At 40.5% G+C, this 22,053-nt stretch overlaps 1 protein-coding gene across 1 annotated transcript in view; it reads left to right on the top strand.

The window, feature by feature from the left end:
• Positions 1 to 19,530, top strand: part of txnrd2.2 (thioredoxin reductase 2, tandem duplicate 2) — a 60,371-nt gene extending 40,841 nt beyond the window's left edge. The window contains exons 10-12 of the mRNA XM_048611752.1: positions 13,452 to 13,588; positions 14,230 to 14,325; positions 19,324 to 19,530. Of these exons, the coding sequence (XP_048467709.1) occupies positions 13,452 to 13,588; positions 14,230 to 14,325; positions 19,324 to 19,452 (362 nt within the window). The 3' untranslated portion in view covers positions 19,453 to 19,530. The remainder of the gene's footprint in view (positions 1 to 13,451; positions 13,589 to 14,229; positions 14,326 to 19,323) is intronic.
• The last annotated feature ends 2,523 nt before the right edge of the window (positions 19,531 to 22,053 follow it).

The raw sequence follows: 22,053 nt of genomic DNA, 5'->3' as shown, positions 1-22,053 counted from the left end.
TTATATAATGAATTGCATAGAAATGCAGTTAAACTTGACTGAATAGAGTTTCATCCCCCTGCACTTTCCTATCATTATTTTCAATCCTTCCTGTACATTTCTTTTAGTTTTGATTAAGAGAGCAGATAGTCTGCTTTCTGAATGTGGTTTCAGTCAGTGGTCTTTCAAGTTTTTTGAGTAAGAGAGTGTAGAGTAGATTGAAGAGCATTTGCAGCCATGCTTTATCTTTGAAAGCCCAGATTTGCAGGGAGTGGGGAATATTGTGTAGATCTCCTGGTAAACCATGTGTTTGACTTAGATGATTCTGTGAATCTTGCTTGCAGACAAGGTGGTAGTAGTGTACTTACGGCAATATAATTGAAGCTCAGGAAAGATGAGACAGAGAGCCAATCTCATACGATGCAGGTGAATGAATTAGGAAGCTAAAGGTGAGGAAAGGATCACCTTGCATTGCCTCTAATAGACTTTGCGTGTAAATATTTAATTGGCCACATGGGTGATTTTACTGGTGGTGGTTAGTTGTTTAAAAACAAAAAAAAACTCATGGTGATTTGGTGATGGGAAACAAATTCGTTTGGTTGTGTGTGATAGCACTTCCGGATACAACAAGGAGAGAAAGATCACTCATCAGAGGATCTGCCCTGATATTTGGCATGTGAGAAGGGTGCTGATGGTATTTAAATTTTAGACAGATCTAAGTTTTACAAGTTGTTAAGGAAAAGAACTGATGCTTCACACAAAAGAACAAATTGAGCTTTTTTGATGCAGCTTCAATGTTACAGGTGCTGTAGAAATTTTATTTGAAGTGTAAGATTTACTACCTGGGAGTCTGATTTATGAAACAGGACGAGCCTTGCAAACTGCCTCTGGGAGTTACTGCTGAGAACAAGTTCATAGAGATATCTAGATCCATGTGCTAGTAATACTGGTCCCAATTGCAACAATTACCATTCTTTACTACCACTCTGAGCTGCCATTCATTTAAAAAACCAATAATATGTTAATTATGTTGACATTGCAAAAAATGTAAATCTGCTGTAGGACAGTTGTCAAAAGGAAATCTTTGGCATTATTACAACCTTATTATGCTTTCATAGCTATGACGTCCCAATCCTGTGTTCTTAAACATGCCCTGAGTTCATCACCCTTATCTGTAAGACCCCTTGCATTGAAATAAATGCAGTTTAGTTCTTCAGAATTACTACATACTCTGACTCTTTTGTCTTTCGTTTCTAATTGATGTGCTCTCTTCACATTCAGAACCTACCCTATCAATCCTTCCATTTACACTGCTACTTGGAATTCCTCCACTCGCCTTCTCTATCAGTGCAAAGTCTCCCTCAATAGAATGAGCAAATCTCCCTGCTAAAATATTGATCCCTTTCCAGTTTAGGTTGGATCCATCCTTTCTTAACAGGTCTTTTCTATCCCAAAAGACATTCCAATTGTCCAAAAACCTGAATTCCTGAACAATACACCAGCTCTTCAGCCATTGATTTATCTCCTTTTAACCTTTTTGTTCCTTCCCTTGTTTGAGTTTGGCATTGGGAGTAAATCAGAAATTACTACTTTTAAAGGTTTTATTTTTTAATCTTCTACCTAACCTCTTAAATTCACTCCGTACTGCTTTATTCTTACCAATGTATACAATAATCAATCTCGCCTAAATTTATGCTCACTGCTACAGAATCGCCTGTTTATGCCTCTGACAGGAGAGTCCCCTATAACAATAATTCTATTAAATCTTGTCAAACGGTGCCTAACATAAGAATCAATCCAAGTGTCCATTAACTGATTGGCCCTTCCATTTTCCTCAGAGAGGCTATCCCCTTCAACTGTTCCAGAAACTGAATATGTATTTGATGGAGGAATAGCCACTGGTGATTCTTGAACTACCTTCTTACCTTTCCTGACAGTCACCCGTCTATCTGACAGATCCTGCTGGATAATAACTTTTCTAAATCTACTAGCCATCTCAGTCTGTACTTTATATATGGCCTTAATAACATTAAGCCTAAATAAAAGGATGTTTCGATAACACCTTGTATATAAAATAAACTACCTTTGATTACTTACAGAAAATAATGTTAAAATGGAAAAAAATTTTAAAAATATATATCAAACATTCTAAAATTAAACAAAATCAACGACTTAGCTGAATAAAAATGATTCCTCTTCAATAAATTCCTCAAAGGGAAAAAAAATTCTTCTCCAGAACGAAAACCCACAACTCCTTATTTTTAAAAAAATCTTTGGTTTTTGTAAAACAAAAAGTTTAAAACATATATAGACATTTTAAATTTCTGACTTAAGAAAAAAAACTTGGTCATTCACTGCAGACCCTTTAAAAAATCCATTAAAATAAACTGTTTAAATAAAAGTCCATTTGGAAAAAAACTCATTTTTTGTTTGTTTGGTTTTGTAAAATTGTACTCTCCCTTTTCTTTCTCTCTCTCTCTCTCTCTCTCTCTCTCTCTCTCTCTCTCTCTCTCTCTCTCTCTCTCTCTCTCTCTCTCTCTTTCCCCCCCCCCCCACCACTTATTCATTTGCATATTTATTTCACCCTCTGCCCTCAGCCTTACTCCCTGGTCCCGCTCTCACCAACCTTACTTCCTACCCACCCTCTTACATCCTGTTTCATGTGGCTGCCCATACAATGGGGAACTGGAGGAACATAGCAGGTCAGATGGTATCAGATGAACAGGAGTGTTGACGTTTCAGGCCTGGACCCTTCTTCAGGACTGGGGAGGGTCCAGGCCTGAAACGTCGACTCTCCTGCTCCTCTGATGCTGCCTGACCTCCTGTGTTCCTCCAGCTGCACACTGTATTGACTCTGACTCCAGCATCTGCAGTTCTTGCTATCCCCTGTTTCATGTGGCTTCTGGTCCTATTTCCTCAGTTCCCATTTCTTTTCCCCCACCCATCTCCTTGACCTAGCCTCTGACCCTCTCCCACCATTTACTGACAATGCATTTTGACCATTGATCTGATTTCCTGCTAAGCCTGGCTGACTAAGGCACCAGCAGAATGCTTGAGATTTTTTTAATCATGTTAAGCCTGTGAAATTGATTTCGAGTTCCTCACGTCTAACAGTAGTTCAAGGACTTTTTTAACCCACGAGGGTATAGGAGATTATCAAAAACGTGGCAGCACATCAGAATAATTTGTTCTAATTAGTATTCATCAGAGATACAAGTTTGGATTTGCCAAAGTTAGATTTTTCAGCACATAAACTTAGTAAGTCTTGCAAGCATGATAAATGAGTAAGCAATTATTAGGAGATTAGAGGACTTCAAAGTGGATAAAGCACCATTTCCAGGTAGCAGCTGTCCAATATACAGGAGCCAACCTTGGCAAAATCTCAACAGGAAATGAGATGACCTTGGACCACTTCAAAATAACAAGTGTTGCAACAATTTTCAAATAAGAATAGAGACACTCCCATGATAAATTAAGTGTATATTGATTATGTCCTGACCTCATTACAGCCCTGGTTCAAACGTGTACAAAACAGCTGAATTTCAGAGGTGAGATGTGAGTGATAGCCCTTGATATTAAGGCTGCATTCGACCGAGTGTGGCATCATGGAGCCCTGGCAAAACTGGAATCAATGGGTATCAGGGGAAAAACTCTCCGGTGGTTAGAGTCATATCTGACACATAGGAAGATGGTCATGGTTGTGGGAGGTCAATCACCTCAGCTCCAGGACATCTCTGGAGGAGTTCCTCAGGGTAGTGTCCAACCACCTTCAGCTGCTTCATCAATGACCTTCTCTCTATCGTAAGTCAGAAGTGGGGATGTTCATCAATGATTGCACAATGTTCAGCACATTCACGACTCCTGAAACACTGAAGTAGTCCATGTCCAAATGCAACAAGATCTGGACAATATCCAGGCTCGGGCTAACCAGTGGCAAATAACACTCATGCCACACAAATGCCAGGCTATGACCATCACCAACAAGAGATGGTCTGACCACTGCCCCGTGGTGTTGCTATTGCTAAGTCCCTCACTGTCAACATCCTGGGGGTTGTCCTTGATCAGAAGCTCAACTGGATTCACCACATAAACACAGTAGCTACAAGAGCAGGTCAGAGGCTAGGTGTACTGCAGTGAGTAGCTCACCTTCTGACTCCTCAAAGCCTGTCCACCATCTACAAGGCACAAGTCAGAAGTGTGATGGAATACTCCCCACTTGCCTGGATGAGTGCAGCCCTAACAACACTCGAGGCTTGACACCATCGAGGACAAAACAGCCCGCTTGATTGGCACTGCATTCACAAGCATCCACTCCCTCCACTACTGGCGCTCAGTAGCAGCAGCGTGTACTGTCTAGAAGATGCACTGCAGAAATTCACTAAAGATCCTCAGACAGCATCTTCCGTCTAGAACAGCAAGGGCAGCAGACATATGGGAACACCATCACCTTCCAGTTCCCCTCCAAGCCACTCACCATCCTGACTTGGAAATATATCGCCGTTCCTTCACTGTCACTGGGTCAAAATCCTGGAATTCCCTCACTTATGGCATTGTGGGTCAACCCACAGCAGGTGGACTGCAGTGGTTCAAGAAGGCAGTTCACCACCAACTAGGGATGGGCAGTAAATGCTGGCCAGCTAGCGACGCCCCCAAAAAAAGAATAAATTTAAAAAAACGTGTCAATAAAGTAGTGAAATGACAATGAATTCACTATATTCATACCAACTGATATAAAAGAATGACTTGCGTTATGTAACATTTCACAACCTCAGGATGTCCCAAAGCTTTGAAGCTAATGAAGTACTTTTAAAATGTAGTTAATGTAGGAATTATAAATTGAACCATTGATATATTAACATGTGACCTTTATGCAGCACATTTTTGAATATTGTTCATTACTGTAAACTATAGTTAAAATTGTCTTAGCAGCTGCTGAATGCAGTCACTATAATTTATACATCACACTTTTAACATAATGAAACATCCCATGGTGCTTGGCAGTAGCATTGTAAAACAAAGTATGACCCTGAGCCGCACAGCGTGTTAGGACAGGTGACCAAAAGCTTGGTCAAAAAGCTAGGTTTTAAAGAGGAAAGCGAGGTATAGAAGCAGAAAGGTGTAGGGAAGAAATTCCAGAGCTTATCCAGGCAACTGAAAGCACAGCACCAATGGTGAAGCAATTCTAAATCAACTGCAAGGACTGTTCACTCGATTTGATTCTTGGGATGAGAGGGTTATCATCTGAGGAAAGGTTGGGTATGATGGCCTTCCTGGAATTTAGAAGAGTGAAAGTCGATCTGAAACATACAACTGAGAGAATGAAGCTAAAGTACTGTGGAATTTGGAGATGTGAAACAAAAACATATCATTCTGGAGAAACTCAGCAGGTCTGATCACATCTGTGAAAAGAAACAGAGTTAACGTTTTGAGTCCAGTGACTCTTCTCTGAAGTCTTAAAGGGCTTATCAGAAGAATCTAAAACTATGGATTATACTCTCTGGACAATCAATCCGTCATTTGCGACTAACATGAGAAATTTGTGTTTCAAAGGGCTTCTTGATTTCAAAGGATTAAGAATATTTGGAATCCTCTACCTTAGAGCTGTAGATGTCCAATTGTTGAGTATGTTCAAGGCTAGAATTATCAAAACATTTTGACATGGAAATTGAAGGATATGGGGAAAGGTTGGAAATTGGAGTTGTGGCCCAAGATCAGCCATGATCTTATTTAATGGCGGGATGGGCTTGAGAGGCCATAGGTTTCTGCTTTGGAAACATTTTAAGTGGACCAAAAGTTACGAATAGAATCTCAAGTTTTTGTCTTAATAACTGAATAATCTTGCCACTGAAGCTTTTATACAGGGCATAAAATGTCGTATGGAGAATTGTGTGGAGAATTGTTGATGTTAAGTTTTGTAGGTTGTATTTTGTTATAGTCTCAGTGCTATATTGGCTTACATCTCCTTTTTACTGTCACTATTTCTTTTCAAAGCTACATTTTAGTCTGTTGCACTGGAATTTTTTTTTTGTAAATTATGTGGACAAGATCCTAACTGCAGAATTGAAGGGTAGCAACAGATCCAGCTAACAATGTTGTAACTGGGCTTTGCAATCTTAAGAGAACTGACTTTTAAGTGCTGTTACCTGTAGATAATGTGCTGTATTGTTTAAAATAAAACTAAACAAAAAAAAACATAGTTTCAGTTAGCACGTTAGAAGCTCCAAGAAGAACCAAATTTTCAAATACCAAATGTTGGTGTCTAGGGACCTGGGATTTTGGAAGAATGTGTTTGTACTGTCAGTACATGAATGCCACAGAGGGCTTGTATATTTCCAATTTAAAAACTGAATGAAAGTGAGCATTTGAGGCTGTGGATGATTGGCAGTTGCGGTTGTTGCTTTCTGCTGTCGAGACTTCCTTGTGTTGATTGATAAGAGCACAATAGTAAATCTATTCTTGTAGCACCAAGATGTGTGATCATTGCAACCCGGAGGCTGGCTGTTTGAATTATATTTTGGTATTTCCTTTCAAATATAAACAATTGGTCAAAAATAGATCATTTTTTAAAAAAAGAGCATTGTACTTGTGTGAGTTGGGAGAAGTGGAGTGGGATCTTCTTTAAGGCCTTTTTCCATTTCTTTTACAAGCGGTTCCTGTGGAATAATGAATGCTGCCATTCACAAGTTCCCTGAGAATAAATTAACTTACACAGAGTTTTGTTAGTTAGAGTATTTAGGGAAGTCAAGGGTAGATGGAATTTTTGGCCAATTTGTTCACGTAATGTTAACAATTAAATGCCACTTGCATATTGTAAGATAGCTCTTAGAATCTCCCAGCACCTTAATCTTGATTCACTGTCTACGGGTTAATATGACAAGATTGAACTATTAACTCCAAACTGCATTACATCGCTCACTGAGGGCTGTTGTGGGCAGTGTATTTTCCCTACATCTGGATCAGGAAGCCTGGGTTCAAGTCCCACCTGCTCCAGAGATGTGTAATAACAACTTTGAACAGGTTGATTAGAAAATATCTATATTATTCACTGAGGAGTATGTGGCTTTCTGATCGCATTACCTTGTTACCTCTGCAGATGCAAATAGCACTATTACACAAATGCGTACAAGCCAAAACTACTTAATGAGTCTTGTTTGCAAGTGAAGTAAACAGATCTGGAATGATGAAGGACATTACGTGGAGAGACTGAAGTTGGAATTGCTTCCCTCTGAGCAAAAAAAGTTCAGAGGACAATTAATCATGGCACTCAAAATCATGAAAGGTTTGATGAAAGAAATAACAGGAAATTGTTTCCATTTTTGCAGACTTTTTGTAGGATAGTAGGAGATGATTTAGAAGGTACTTTTTAAATCTAGCAATTTATATATTTCGCATGACTCTGATTGATTGTAACAGTGACTTTATCTTTTCCTATTTAAGCTTTTATTTTAGGAGCTATCTGTACAACAGTTGTTGAAATTTATACACAAGATAAATACGCAAGTTAGTTTGTTTTGTTAACTGAGCTTAGTGATCATAGCCCACTGGATTCATGTGCGTTTATCTACAGAAGCCTTTGCCAGTACTGTTGGTTTAGAGTATTTGGCAGAAGAAACATCCAACACCACAGATAGACTAATATTTTAAGCTATCATTCTGCACTGCAGCTTCCAAGTCTGCTAAAAGACTCCAGGACAAATACATTTGGGAACCTGTACCATGTGCAGAGGTTAGCAAAGCAACTCATACTATAAATGGAGCACCAGGTTTAACTATAGTACACTAATTAATACATTATAAAAATTTGTATTACACTGATTTGTATTTTAGAATCTTCATAAAAACAGGCTGTACCAAAAAGCTGGAGTGAAATAGTTTGTGTTATGGTTCAGACTCCAAATAAGTGGGTTTTACTTATAATGTATAACTCATTGATGTTTTAAAATTGTCCCTCAAGTTTAGCAATATGTTCTTTAGTTCTTAAAACTGAGGCGATGTTTAATTTGTGAATTTTTATATTAATCAGGACCACTCTAGTGGCTGGGATGTGGGAAGAAGGCAGTGCTGAATATATTGCTACAAATGCCACTAATAGGAGAAGATGACGAAAGGAAAGGGATGGTTTCCTTTCCCAGATGCATTTTTGGTTCAGAGGAAATATTTCAGTCGTAGGTTGAGAACAGGAACATGTGTTTTCAAATTTGTTGTTTGTAGGTGGCGATGCTGGCATCATCCAGCAGACAGCTGTCTGACCCTAATTGTGAAACTCAAACAATCCAAGTAAACTGTGCTGGGAAAGTATAGGTGAATTTAATACTGCTGGTGAGGAAAATTACTCTTAAGCACTTTAGTGTTGATTTAAAGATCACAAAGTGTTGTTGATATGACTTTAGGAAGAATAAGTTGTAACTCCCAAGACTATTGGAATTGTTGAGACAGTAACTACTTTGTTGAGGGAGAAGGAATACAAAATACTTTGAAAAAGAAATTTCATCAGATTCCAAACGCAAGCCTTACAAATCTAAGTGAAATTAGTGATAAATAAGCTCGGACACAAAAAGTCGGATGTTGCGTGAATAAATCTCTTGGTCCAATACCGTGGGTTGATTTTAATGATTAATTAAGTCCCGTGGTGACCCTTGCATCTATCTAGCTGACTTGGGTTGGCGTGGTTGACTTATCTGTTTTCTTTTAATTATTGGGCAGCAATCTGTGTTGCCAGCTTGTTGTATGACCGCTGCCTGAGAATATAACGTGAGAATTGTAATGGTAGATCTACTCTCCACAATCCAAGTATTCAATCTGTGGCTGCTGAGCATGAGTGTTCAGTTGTAATTTTAGTTATTTTGTTGCTGGACAATTTCCTTGCATTAAACGCTAGATCATTTCTTAATGTATCTGCGCAACATCCATTTGAAAGACATCTTGCATTTTCATAACTGTTGTGTTTTGTTTTATTCACTTGTGGGATGTGGCGTTGCTGGTTGGACCAGTATTTATTGCCGGTCACTCGTTGTCCTTGAGATGGTGGTGTTGAGCTGCCTTCTTGAACAGCTGCAGTCTACATGCTGTAGGTATACCCGCAATACCACTAGGGAGGGAATTCCAGGATTTTTGACCCAGCGACCCTGAAGGAACGGTAATATATTTCCAAGTCAGGATGCTGAGTGGCTTGGAGGGGAACTTGCAGGTGGTGATGTTCCCATGTATCTGCTGTCCTTGTCCTTCTAGATGGAAATAGACATGGGTTTGGAAGGTACTGTCTAAGGATCTTTGGCAAATTTCTGCAGTATTCCTAGTACAAACTGTTTCTACCGAGTGTTGGAGTTGGAGGAGTGGATACTTGCGGATGTGATGCCAGTCAAGTAGGCTGCTTTGTCCTGGATCACGTCAAGCTTCTTGAGTGTTGTTGGAACTGCACTCTTCCAGGCAAATGGTGAGCATTTCATCACACTCCTGACTTGTGTCTTGTGGATGGCAGGAAGGCTTTGTAAGTCAGGAAGTGAGTTGCACACTGTGGTATTCCTAGCGTATGACCTATGTTTTCCAGAAGGGGTCACTGGCTAGCAATGTTAGCTCATTTTGCCCTTCTCACTCAGCTGTCCTACTCCAAAAGTGCCTCTGCAGATGTCAAAGGTAAAGTTGACTTGCAGTGAATCAAACCTTTGGGTATGTGTCGCTAACAGCTTTGCTCTTGGCACCATTCAGCCACCCACCTTTAACTGCCTGACTTGTCTGAATGAAATTGGCGAAATTATCATTCCACCAGGTCCAGCAACAGCCTTCAGTGGTATTAGCCAAATAGTGTCTTGTCACTGATATTTAATACTCAGGACATTTTCTTTGATTGGTACTTCATTCAAAGTAAACACAAATAAAAGTATCTATTACTGTGGTTTGTCTTTTGCACCAACTGTTACTTTTTTTGAAAATCTGCATTAATGTCTGCTGGCATGTTAATTTGTCCCTTGTTTCAGCAAGCAGGGATACAAGGAGGAATTCAGTTACTTGTTGGATCCTAATCTGCACAACATATAATCCAAGTACACATTGTATTATGACTATAGGAAATTCTACCACGTCCATGCCCAGATAAGGCCTGGTATTTTTTCATTTTTATTCACAGATAGCATCACTGTTGGGGCGTGGGGTGGCACATTAATGATTGGAGCGGTGGAGGAAAAAACAAACAATGGAGCAGGATCTAGTGTGATGAGTGGGAAATGAGATAAAAATACATGCTCATCAGGAGAGGAGACTAAGAGGTAGTTTAGTGTTGACAGTTTCAATCACTCATCTAAAAGGAAGGGCAGAATAAGCAGATGACAATTTATAGAAAATATTCTCAAATGCATTCAGAATGATGGGAGAGCAGCTGGTAGCTGTGTAGAACTATTTTAAGCAACTAGTAATAATCAATGTTGATCAGTATTTCTCTTAGCCTGAGAATTTGGCTTGACTTTGATCTATATATTGCTATTGCAGTTCAAGTCCATAATTATTTACGAACACTGTCCCATGAAGCCGATTATTACAAGTCAAACAAAGCAGCCAAACAATTAACTGTCAACTGTGAATATGTATTTTATATTGTTTTAAGAGACAGATTGTACTTATTAGCATTGTTTTACATTTTCCTCATCCTGGTATTTACAAGATGCTGCATTGACAACATTGTTATTTTTCAGGGTAGTAATATGTTTGTTCATAAGTTTATTGCTCCAATCTCCTTCAGCCCTCCACCCCTTTGAGATTCCTATACTCCTCAATTCTAGTCTCTTACACATATTCAGTTTCTTTCTAGTGTGATTGGCGGCTGTGATTTCAGCTTTGGTATTCCCTCATGAAACTACTCCATCTGTCTCTCTCAGAGATAGTAAGAAGTGCAGATGCTGGAGCCAGAGATAACACAGCGTGGAGCTACAGAAACACAGCAGGCCAGGCAGCATCAGAGGAGCAGGCAAGTTGATATTTCGAGTCGGGACCCTTCTTCAGAAATTTCTGAACCTGACCTGAAACGTCAACTTTCCTGCTTCTCTGATGCTACCTGGCCTGCTGTGTTCCTCCAGCTCCACACTGGTCCATCTCCCTCTCCCTCTCTCTCTCTCTCTCTCTCTCTCTCTCTCTCTCTCTCTCTCTCTCCTCCTTTTAAAACATTTCTTAAAACTTACCTCTTTGCCATCTGCTCTGAAATCATCTGTGTAACTTGGTATCAAATTTTGTTCTGTTGTGTTACAGAGATGCATTATGGGACATTTTATTCCATTAAAAATTGTATAGGAAAGCACCAAAATAAGGTTATCGAAAACGGCGAAAGAACTGTGAATGCTGTAAATCAGAAACAAAAACAGAAGTTGCTGGAAAAGTTCAGCAGGTCTGGCAGCATCCGTGGAGAGAAATCAGAGTTATCGTTTTGGGTTCAGTGACCCTTCCTCAGAACTGAGGAAGGGTCATTCGGCCCGAAACATTAACTCTGATTTATCTCCACAGATGCTGCGAGACCTGCTGAACTTTTCCAGCAACCTCTGTTTTTGTTATAGAAAGCACATAGTGGTTAGATTTCTTCCCCACTTGGTGTGTCTCTCAACTTGTTATTGTGGTAAACAAAACTGTGTAGTGTAGCACATAATCTATTTTAACTGGCATTTGTTCTTGGGATATGGAAGTACTGGCAAAGGCGGTCTATAACTTGCATATCCAGCGCCAGCCTAAGAACAGTGTTAAAGTGCACAGGCAAGCCATTCAGCCCTTCAGTGCCTTTAAAGGGGTGACTAATGAGGTAGTAGATACATTATGTTAATTTTCCAAAATTCATTAAAATTTGGAAAGGTTACTTTAGACTGGGAAACGGTGAAGATAACTCCTCCATTCAGGAAGCGATGGCAACCCAAAGCAGGAAGCCAGGGCAATTGGCTTGATGTTTGTCATGGATAATATGTTAGAATCGATAACTAAGAAGGTTATAGCTGGGCATTTAAAAAAATTTAAGATAATTGAGAAGAGCAAGCATGTTTTTGTGAAAGTGGAATCAGGCTTAACCAACTTATTGGAGTTCTTTTGAAGGAGTAGCATGCATTCATATTCCACTGTCTGCCATGGTGGGATTTAATCCCATGTCCTCTCAAAATTCCTAGGTCTCTGGATTTACAGAGGTAATCCACTGACAATACCACTAGGCTGTTGCCTCCTGTGATATTCACAAAGGTTAAGGAAATTCAGCATGTCCATAACGACTCTTAACAATTTTTATAGATGCACCATTGAAAGCATCCTATCCGGATACACTACAGCTTGGTAGAGCAACTGTTCTGCCCAAAACCGCAGGAAATTACAGAGAATTGTAAACATGGCCCAGTTCATCACGAAAACCAGTCTTCCTTCCACTTTCTCCATCAGCACTTCCCACGGCTTCAGGAAAGCAGCCAGCATAATCAAAGACCCCAACCACCCTAGTTATACCATCTTCCAAGGTTCTACCTTCTTCGATCAGGCAGAAGATACAAAGGTTTGAAAACACATACCAATAGTTTTAAGAACAGCTTCTTCCCCACCGTTATCTGACTTAGGAATGGAGCTCTCATATATTAGAGTTGATCTTTCTCTGCATCTTCATAGTAGCTGTAACACTACATTCTGATTCTGATTAAGTGCCTGTAAATATAAAGTTAATTACTGCCTTATCTTTCTCTTGGTCCCTTTATTTGAGAATATATACCATTTTATTGGAGACAATTCAGCGAAGATTGATCCCAAGTATGGAGGGATTGCTTGTGAGTACAGCCTAAATAGATTAGGAGTCTACTTGGAGTTCAGAAGAATGAGAGGTGATCTCATTGAAACGTACAGGACTCTTAAAGGGCTTGACAGGGTAAATGCTGAGATGATGTTTCTCCTCATGGGAGAGTCTAGGACCAGAGGGCATAGCCTCAGAATAAAGGGACACCAATTTAAAACTGAGGTGAGAAGGAATTTTTTCCCTTGGAGGATTGAGAGTCTTTTGAGCTCCTTGCCACAGAGAGCTGTGGGGGCAGGGTCCTAGTGTATATTTAAGACTGAGATAGATTCTTGATCAGTCAGGGAATCGAGGGTTCCAGAGAAAATGCAGGAAAGTGTTCATGAGGTATGTTGGATCAGACATGACCCCATTGAATGGTGGAGGTTTGAGGGGCTATTCCTATTTTTTGTGGTCTTATGAATCTGTAACCCCTGAATATAGACATGTGCTCAGCTGCAAGTTTCAGGTGCTCAGCTTTTTGTGTATTTTATGTATTGTAAACATCTACACAGCATTTGAAAAAGTGATAGCTTCCTCTGCTGAGTACATATGATGTGGAGGTGCCGGTCTTGGACTGGGATGGACAAAATCAGAAGTCACACGACACCAGGTTATAGTCAACAGGTTTATTTGGAATAACCTGGTGTCGTGTGACGTCTGACTTTGCTGATTACATACTTAGCATCTCAATTGCTTCCAGGTCGAGCACCTGAAACAGGAGACCTGTGTTTAGACAAAGCCGGGGTCCAGATTCATCCAGAAACTGGGAAGATCATTGTTGGTGCCAATGAAGAAACTTCTGCTTCCCACATCTATGCAATTGGAGATCTTGCAGAGGTAAGGCATGGTCCAGCTGTTACTTTTGATGAAATACAATTATCAGTTTCATTTGTTATAGTTGTTATGAAATGTAATGGAATAGGAAAGGGTAAATCGGTTGCAGGATTTGTGTACTTTTGCTGCTTTGTAATTGCATTGGTTTTAATGTTGTGCTGCAGCACTTATACTTGCTTATCACAGTTGAGGCTGACCAGTGTTTACATTTTAGCACCTTTAAAAATCCTGTGCATAAATTATTCAGTAGCTGACAGTATTTCCCTTGTATCCTGAAGGCATGCCTTTTGGATGATACAGTCTGCCTCAACTATCCAAAGCAAAAAGCTGTAGGTACGTGGCCAAATGCAAAAATTAAAACACAGAAGGATATTTTTGTTGTCTCAGAGGGAGATGTAGTCAACTTTTGACCAAGTTAAAGGCAGAAAAGCAGCTGCCATCAATGGGTTAAATGGATACAGTCACTATAATTATACACGTTAAGAGTGGCAAAACATCAACTAATATTTTAGTGCAATCTTATGCACTCTTGCTTATGATAATTTGGAATTTCATAACTGTGCAGTCAGTAACAAAATGGAACACAAGTAAATAATTTTATTATTCAAGAGGAGTTGAGCTAATTTTACTTGTTTGTTTAATAGGGTCGACCAGAACTCACGCCAACAGCTATCAAAGCTGGCAAGTTACTGGCACATCGACTTTTTGGCAACTCTACTGAATTGATGGACTATGACAATGTGAGTAAATCTTACGGATAAATTCTGTAGCAGGTGAATTAAAAAAGGTTGACTCTCAGTCATTGTATTGAAGAAATGTTTTAATTGTGTGTGCATGTTTAATAGCATATTTACACAAGATACAATTATAAATAGATTTGTAATTTAATGGAATGGCAGAAAGTTTCTGTAGTTGGAGCTGTTCCCTTTTTGGCAGATGAAACATGTGCCGTACAAAGAGTTGATCCTCACTTCCTGGTTCAACTATGGAATTACCCATTATCAGGGTTTCAGCCAGCTGGCACATGTTTCATTGGAAAGGAACATAAAGTTTCTATAGTATCTTTGGACTCTGAAGTGATTTACAATTTGTGAACATTTTTGAAGTGCAGTCACCACTATTTTATACAAAACTATTTGCACACAGACTGCCCTGAATTAAAAGACCATGTAAGCTTTTTTGTGATTGTTCTAAGGATAACCATTGCCCAGGGTACTTAAGGTGAGCTCACCATGCTCCTCTTCAAAATAGTGCCATTGGATCGTCTACACCCACCTGACCAAAATATTTGGGTGATTTGGGTGATGAGGTTGAAAACCTAATGTATAGCAAGAACATAATTAGTAACATGATTAGTAACAGGATCAAAGGTTACAGGGAGAAGGCAGGAGAATGGGGCTGAGAAACATATCAGCCACGATCGAATGACAGAGCAGACCTGATTGGTCAAATGGCCTAATTCTGCTCCGTTTTTTAAATAAGAACACAATAGGTAGGAGTAGTAGTAGGCCATTTTGTCCCTCAACCTGCCCCACCCCCACTCAATAGGATCATGGCTGATTTGTCCCAAGCCTCAACTCCTGTGTCATGCTAGCTCCTCATAGTCAACTTCCTGATTTCAAAAATCTATTTCCTCTTTTTAAATGCTTTCAGTGATCTAGCCTCCGCAACTTCCTTGGTTGGAGAATTCCAATGTTCCCTCATTTTGTCTGCTATGTCCTTTAGTTTGAGATTCCCTTACAAATGGAAACATATCTCAACATCTACCCTGTCAGGCCCCCTCAGAATCCTGTATGTTTCAATAAGGTCACCCCTCATTCTTCTAAACTCCGGTGAATAAAGCCCAAACCTGTTTAGCTATTATTGATAAGTCAACGCCTTCAGCCCAAGAATCAGCCTAGTGAATATCTTCTGAACTCCCTCCAGTGCCAGACAAAACTGGCAGCTCAATGTTCTGGATTTTGGATGCTATAGGAAGGATAGTAAAGGAGGGGGAATGGTGTTTTTGGTTAAAGAATACATTACTGCTGTAACTAAAGAAGATATTTCTGAAAAATTGTCCAGTGAAAATAAAGGGGTAGAAATAGAAATTAGAAATAAGAAAGGAAAGATCACCTTGATGGGATTGTACTACAGGACCCCCAATGGTAAGATGGAAATTGAGAAACAAATATGTAGGGACATCTCAGATATATGTAAGCATAATAAGGTTGTAACAATGGGGGAATTTTAATTTTCCTAATATTGACTGGGACTACCATAGTGTTAAAGGTTTGGATGATGAAGAATTTTTCAAATGTGTTCAAGAATTTTTCTTTTTATTGATATGTGGATGCTACTGCTAGAGAAGGAGCAAACCTAGACTTAGAGCAATAAGACAAGGCAGATGACTGAACTAAAAGTGGGCGAACACTTTGGGAGTGGCGATCAGAATTCTATTAGTTTCAAAATGGTTACGGAAAAGGATAAGCCTTCCATAAACGTTAAAGCTTTTAATTGGAGTAAGGCAAATTTTAATAGTATGAGCTAAGCATTTTCAAAAGTTGATTGGAGTAGACTGTTCACACGTAAAAGAATGACTGACAAGTAGGAGGCATTCAAGAGTGTGATGATGAGAGTTCAGAGGCATTATGTTCCTGTTAGAGTGAAGAGTAAGGCTGGTAAGATTAAGGAACAATGGATACATAAAGATATTGAGGTTCTAGTCCCGAATAAAAGAGAATCTTATTTTAGATATAGATAACTTGGTTCAATTGAATCTCTTAATCAATGTAAAGAGTATATGGCATTCTTAAGAAAGAAATCAGGAAGGCAAAGGGGGGATATGAGATAGCATTGGCAGATAAGGTTAAGGATAATGCAAAGAGATTCTACAAATACATTAAGAGCAACAGGGTAACTACAGAGAGGGTTGGGCCTCTTAAAGACCAAGGACGTCGTCATTGTGTTGAACCCCAGGAGATGGGAGAGATACTAAACAAATACTTCGCATCAGTTTTTACTGTGAAGAAAGAAATGGATTCTAGAGAATATAGAGAAATAAACTTTAATGTTTCAAAAATAGTTCACATTACAAAAGAAGAGGTTTGGTAGGTCTTCGAGAATATAAAGGTGGATAAGTCTCCGGGACCTGATCTAATGTATCCCAGAATGTTGTGGGAAGTAAGGGAGGAAATTACGAGACCCCTTGCAGAAATATTTGCATCATCTATAACTACAGGTGAGGTGCCTGATGCCTGGATGGTGGCTAATGTTGTACATTTATTTAAGAAAGGTTTAAGGAGAAACTGGGGAACTATAGAACTGAGAGTCTGACTTCGGTTGTGGGTGAATTTTTGGAGGTGATTATAAAAGATAGAATTTATCGACATTTATAGAGGCAAAAATTTGATTAGGGATTGTCAGCATGATTTTGTGCGAGAGAAATTGTGTCTCACAAACTTGATTGAGTTTTTTTTGAGGAAGTTACCAAAAAGATTGATGGCAGTGCAGCAGACGTTTATTTGGATTTTAGTAAAGCCTTTGACAAGGTTCTGCATGGTAGACTAATTAATAAAGTTAGGTCACGTAGGATTCTGGGTGAGCTTGCCAATTGGATACATAATTGGCTTAACAGCAGGAGACCGAGAGTGGTGCTGAAGGGTTGCTTTTAGGACTAGAGGCCTGTGACGAGTGGTGTTCCACAGAGATTGGTTCTGGGTCCTGTTTTGTTTATCATGTATATAAATTATTTGGATGAGGATATAGAAGGCATTGTTAGTAAATTTGCGGATGACACCAAAATTGGTGCCGTAGTGGACAGCGAAGGTTTTCTAAGATTACAAAGGGATCTTGATCAAATGGGTCAATGGGCTGAAAATGGCAGACAGAGTTCAGTCTGGATAAATGCGAGGCTTCTCTTTTTGGTACAACATACAAGGCTGATGCAATTAATGGGAGGGACTTGGATAGTGTCGTAGAACAGAGGGACCTAAGGGTGCAGGTACATAATTCTTTGAAGTTTGCATCACACGTAGACAGGGTGGTTAAAAAGATGTTTGGCGCGCTTGCTTTCATTGCTCAGTCCTTTGAGTGTAGGAGTTGGGAAGTCATGTTGAGGTTGCACAGGACATTGGTAAGGCCTCTTCTAGAATAGTGTCCAGTTCTGGTTGCCCCGTTATAGGAAGGATATTATTAAGCTGGAGAGGGTTCAGAAGAGATTTACCAAGATGTTTCTGGGTATGGAACGTTTGAATTATAAAGAAAGACTGGATAGGCTAGGACATTTTTCACTGGAGAGTAGGAGGTTGAGAGTTAACCTTAAGAACATAAGAACATAACATAAGAACTAGGAACTAAGAACTAGAACCTTATAGAAGTTTATAAAAAAAAAAAAAAAAAGAGGGGTATAGATAGAGTTAATGGTAATTGTCTTTTCCCTCGGATGGTGGATTTCAAGACAAGGGGGCACATTTTTAAGTTAAGAGGAGAGAGATTAAAAAAGACGAGGGGCAAATCTTTTACACAGATGGTGGTTTGTGTATGGAATGAACTTCCTGAGGAAGTGGTGGATGTGGGTACAATTAAAACACTTAAAAGACATTTGGATAAGTACATGAAAAGGTAGTGTTTGGAGGGATATGGGCCAGGAGCAGGTAGATGGGACTAGTTTAGTTTGGGATTATGTTCAGCATGAACTGGTTGGACCGAAGCGTCTGTTTCCATGCTATATGACTCTATCTGACCTATCACTAACTTTTGCTGCTTTTTATGATTCAGTGCTCTTCTTGTGTTCATTAACCACTTATGGCTTATCATTCTCAGCAAGTCCATCTTTTTGACCGGAATACATTGTTGCTGAGTGTTATGAAATATCTGCTTAAACCTCTGCTCCTGCTCAACCATTGACCTTCTCCCTGGTTTAGCTTCACAGCCTGCTTAAGATAACTTCCTTCATTACCTCTGTAATTGCCCTTATTTAACTTGAGGACGCTGGTTTTAGACACGAAATGCTTGTCCTTGAAAAACTTGAAATTCTAGCATGTTGTGATCGCTATACCCCTTGAGCACACTTGACGATGAGGTCTCTTATTAATCCAACCTCATTACATATTACTGATCTAAAATAGTGTGTTCCTGGACAACTTCTGCAACATGTTGCCTTAAGAAACTGTCCCTGATGCACTGTACAAATTTGTCTTGCATGTTGCCCTTGCTCATCTGTGCTGTCCAGTCAATATTCTTCCAATACCCTTGAATATTGAGTTCCCTGTTTTGGTCGCCCTCCAACTGCATCACTGTAATAGCCATCAAGTCATATTAATTTATTTCTATTTGTGCCATCAACTCATTTATCTTACATATGCTGTGTCCATTTTAATAAAGAGCCTTAAGCTTTGACCTTTTACCATTATAACTCTCTGGTTCTAATTTCTGCTCCACTGTTCTGCTTTATTTCTGCTCTTTCCTACTCTACTCTGCACCTCTGCTTTCTTGTTTCTTTTTGATTTCTTAAACTTCCCTTCAGTTGAATCCCAAGTGTCTCACTGTCCGTATGCTCAAAAACAATACCTCTTAAGAGTGCAACACTTTGTTAGATTGTTGGTCTCTTTGTGCTCAAGTTCTAGAGTGGCTTGAGCACAGAACCTTGCAACTCAGAGGTAAGATGCTCCCCACTGAGCCCACGCTGATACTATGATAACTTTTATCTAATAGCTTGATACTTCTGTCCAGTTGAAATGCTTGATTTATACATTTAGGTCGCAACGACAGTTTTCACACCATTGGAGTATGGCTGCGTAGGCCTGTCTGAGGAAGAGGCAGTACAACGACATGGTGAAGACAATATAGAGGTAGGAAGCATAGAAGCCTATTTTTCTGTCTCGTAAGGCTCTCTTATTTGATTGCCCTGTTTGAGTTTTGCAGGTCTGGAAATTTGGGCACATTTTTTCCTGCCAGAGGACAAGATCACTACATAAATGGAACTTGAGATTTGTAAATTAGTGAGAATGTGTGTTTTTACTTTTTTTTAAATTTTTCTATTCATTTTTGGGATGTGGGCATCGTTGGCTGGCTATCATTTCTTGCCCATCCCTAGTTGCCCTTGAGAAGATGGTGGTGAGCTGCCGCCTTGAACCGCTGCAGTCCACCTGCTGTGGGTTGACCCACAATGCCATTAGGGAGGAAATTCCAGGATTTTGACCCAACGACACTGAAGGAACAGCACTATATTTCCAAGTCAGGATGGTGAGTGACTTGGAGGTGGTGGTGTTCCCGTATGTCTTCTGCCCTTGCCCTTCTAGGTAGAAGTGGCTGTGGGTTTGGAAGGTGCTGTATGTGGATCTTTGGTGAATTTCTGCAGTGCATCTTGTAGGTAGTACACATTGCTGCTACTGAACGTCGGTGGTGGAGGAAGTGAATGCTTGTGGAGTGCCAATTCAGCTGGCTGCTTTGTCCTGAATGGTATCAAGCTTCTTGAGGGTTGTTGGGGCTGCACTCATCCAGGCAAGTGGGGAGTAGTCCACCACCCTCCTGACTTGTGCCTTGTAGATGGTGGACAGGCTTTGGGGAAACAGGAGGTGAGTTACTCCCTGCAGTATTCCCAGCTTCTGATGAGCTCTTGTAGCCACTGTGTTTGTTTATGTGGTGAGTCCAGTTGAGTTTCTGGTCAATGATAGCCCCCTGGTTGTTGATAGTAGGTGATTTAGTGATGGTAACACCATTAAATGTCAAGGAGTGGTGGTTAAATTGTCTCTTATTGGCGATGGCCATAGCCTGGCATTTGTGTGGCGCAAATGTCACTTACCACTTGTCAGCCCAAGCCTGGATATTGTCCAGATCTTGTTGCATGTGAACATGGACTGCTTCAGTATCTGAGAAGTCACGAGTGGTGCTGAACATTGTGCAATCATCGGTGAACATCCCCACTTCTGACATTATGATGGAGGGAGGATCATGGATAAAGCAGCTGAAGATGGTTGGGTCGAGGACACCATCCTGAGGAACTCCTGCAGAGATGTCTTGGAGCTGATATGATTGACCTCCCACAACCACAGCTATCTTCCTATGTGTCACGTATGACTCCAACCACTGGAGAGTTTGCCCCCGATACCCATTGATTCCAGTTTGCCAGGGCTCCTTGATGCCACACTCGGTTGAATGCAGCCTTGACGTCAAGGGCTGTAACTCTCCCCTCACCTCTGGAATTCAGCTCTTTTGTCCACGTTTGAACCAAGGCTGTAATGAGGTCAGGAGTTGAGTGGCCCTGGCGGAACCCAAACTGGGCATCACTGAGCAGGTTATTGCTGAGCAGATGTTGCTTGATAGCACTGTTGATGACACCTTCCATCACTTTACTGATGATTGAGAATAGACTGATGGGGTGGTAATTGCCCGGGTTGGATTTGTCCTTATTTTTATGTACAGAACATACTTGGGCATTTTTCCACATTGTCAGGCACGTACCAGTGTTGTAACTGTACTGGAACAGCTTGGCTAGGGGAGCGGCAAGTTCTGGAGCACAAGTCTTCAGTACTATTGCCAGAATGTTGTTAGGGCCCTTAGCCTTTGCAGTATCCAGTGTCTCCAACCACTTCTTGATATCACGTGGAGTGAATTAAATTGGCTGAAGACTGGTACATACACTGCTTGGCATGCAAGTAGTCCTGTTTGGCTTGACCAGGTTGATGCATCATCTTCAGGTATGTCTGGTGCTGCTCCTGGCATGCCCTCCTGCACTCTCCATTGAACCAGGATTGATTCTCTGGCTTGATGGTAATGGGTTGACTGGGGGATATGCTGGGCAATGAGGTTACAGATTGTGTTGGAGTACAATTCTGCTGCTGTTGATGGCCCACAGCGTCCCATAGATGCCCAGTCTTGAGTTGCTAGATCTGTGCAAAGTCTGTCCCATTTAGCACAGTGATAGTGCCACACAACACGATGGAGGTTGTTCTCAATGTGAAGGTTGGACTTCATCTCCACAAGAACTGTGTGATGGCCACTGTTACCTATACTGTCATGGATAAATGCAACTGTAGCTGGCAGATTGGTGAGGATGAGGTCAAGTATGTTTTTCCCTCTTGTTGGTTCCCTCATCACCTGCCGCAGACCCAGTCTTGCAGCTATATCCTTTAGGATCCGAGCAGTTCGATCAGTAGTGCCATTGCCCAGCCATTCTTGGTGGTGAACATTGAAATCCCCCACCCAGAGTACATTTTGTGCCCACACCATACTCGGTGCTTCTTCCAAGTGTTGTTCAACACGGAGGAGTACCAATTCATCAGCTGAGGGAGGATGGTATGTGGTAATCAGCAGGAGGTTTCCTTGCCCATGTCTAACCTGAAGCCATGAGACTTCATGGGGTCCGGAGTCAATGTTGAGGACTCCCAGGGCAATTTCCCCCTGACTGTGTACGACTGTGCTGCCACCTCTGCTGGGATCGGACATATCCAGGGATGGTGGTGGTGGTATCTGGGACATTGTCTGTA

Source organism: Rhincodon typus, chromosome 24 (genome assembly GCF_021869965.1).
Source record: "Rhincodon typus isolate 14 chromosome 24, sRhiTyp1.1, whole genome shotgun sequence".
NCBI classification, from domain to species: Eukaryota; Metazoa; Chordata; class Chondrichthyes; order Orectolobiformes; family Rhincodontidae; genus Rhincodon; species Rhincodon typus.
Note: the sequence above shows the minus strand (reverse complement) of the source record. Positions and strands in the feature narration are given on the sequence as shown.